The following is a 639-nucleotide window of genomic DNA, read 5'->3' on the forward strand; positions in this document are numbered from 1 at the left end:
GTGGAGGCGGGCGGGCTAGAGTGAGTGGGCTAGAGTGAGAGGAGGCCGGCGGGCTAGAGTGAGTGGGCTAGAGTGAGAGGCGGCCGGCGGGCTAGAGTGAGCGATATATCGGTCGACCACTAATCTGTGCTAATAATAAAGATGTTTCTAATCGATATTCTTTGTTTGCAGAGAAACACACAAAAGGGAAGAAATGTTTCAGGAGCGTGCGGAAAGCTGTAAAACGCTACTTCCAAACCCTCAAAACCAAAGTGTGTCCTCATGTGCCTGACCGGGAGCCATCGCAGGAGCATCCACAAACATCCAGACCAGAACCGACAGCAGACACAGATCCGCTCGAGTCCGAGCCGGTTTTTGATTACACTCAAGCCACGCAGAGTAGAGCTGTAGCTTCAGCTGAGAGCAACCCAACAAAATGAGAACCCAACAACAACCCAACAGATGAGCCTGAACAACAAAACAACCCAACAGATGAGTCTGAACAACAAAACAACCCAACAGATGATCCTGAACAACAACACAACCCAACAGATGAGCCTGAACAACAACACAACCCAACAGATGAGCCTGAACAACAACACAACCCAACAGATGATCCTGAACAACAACACAACCCAACAGATGAGCCTGAACAACAAC

The 639-nt window shown here is 49.5% G+C and overlaps 1 protein-coding gene across 1 annotated transcript in view; it reads left to right on the forward strand.

Annotated features, from left to right (window-relative positions):
- Positions 1-419, forward strand: part of LOC107694700 (uncharacterized) — a gene marked incomplete at its 5' end in the record, with an annotated part of 3,881 nt that extends 3,462 nt beyond the window's left edge. Inside the window, one exon of the mRNA XM_016494397.1 lies at positions 172-419. Coding sequence (XP_016349883.1) covers positions 172-419 — 248 coding nt within the window. The remainder of the gene's footprint in view (positions 1-171) is intronic.
- Positions 420-639: the final 220 nt, after the last annotated feature.

The sequence above is a fragment of the Sinocyclocheilus anshuiensis genome, unplaced genomic scaffold, assembly GCF_001515605.1.
Source record: "Sinocyclocheilus anshuiensis isolate Anshui unplaced genomic scaffold, SAMN03320099.WGS_v1.1 scaffold6631, whole genome shotgun sequence".
In the NCBI taxonomy this organism is placed as follows: domain Eukaryota; kingdom Metazoa; phylum Chordata; class Actinopteri; order Cypriniformes; family Cyprinidae; genus Sinocyclocheilus; species Sinocyclocheilus anshuiensis.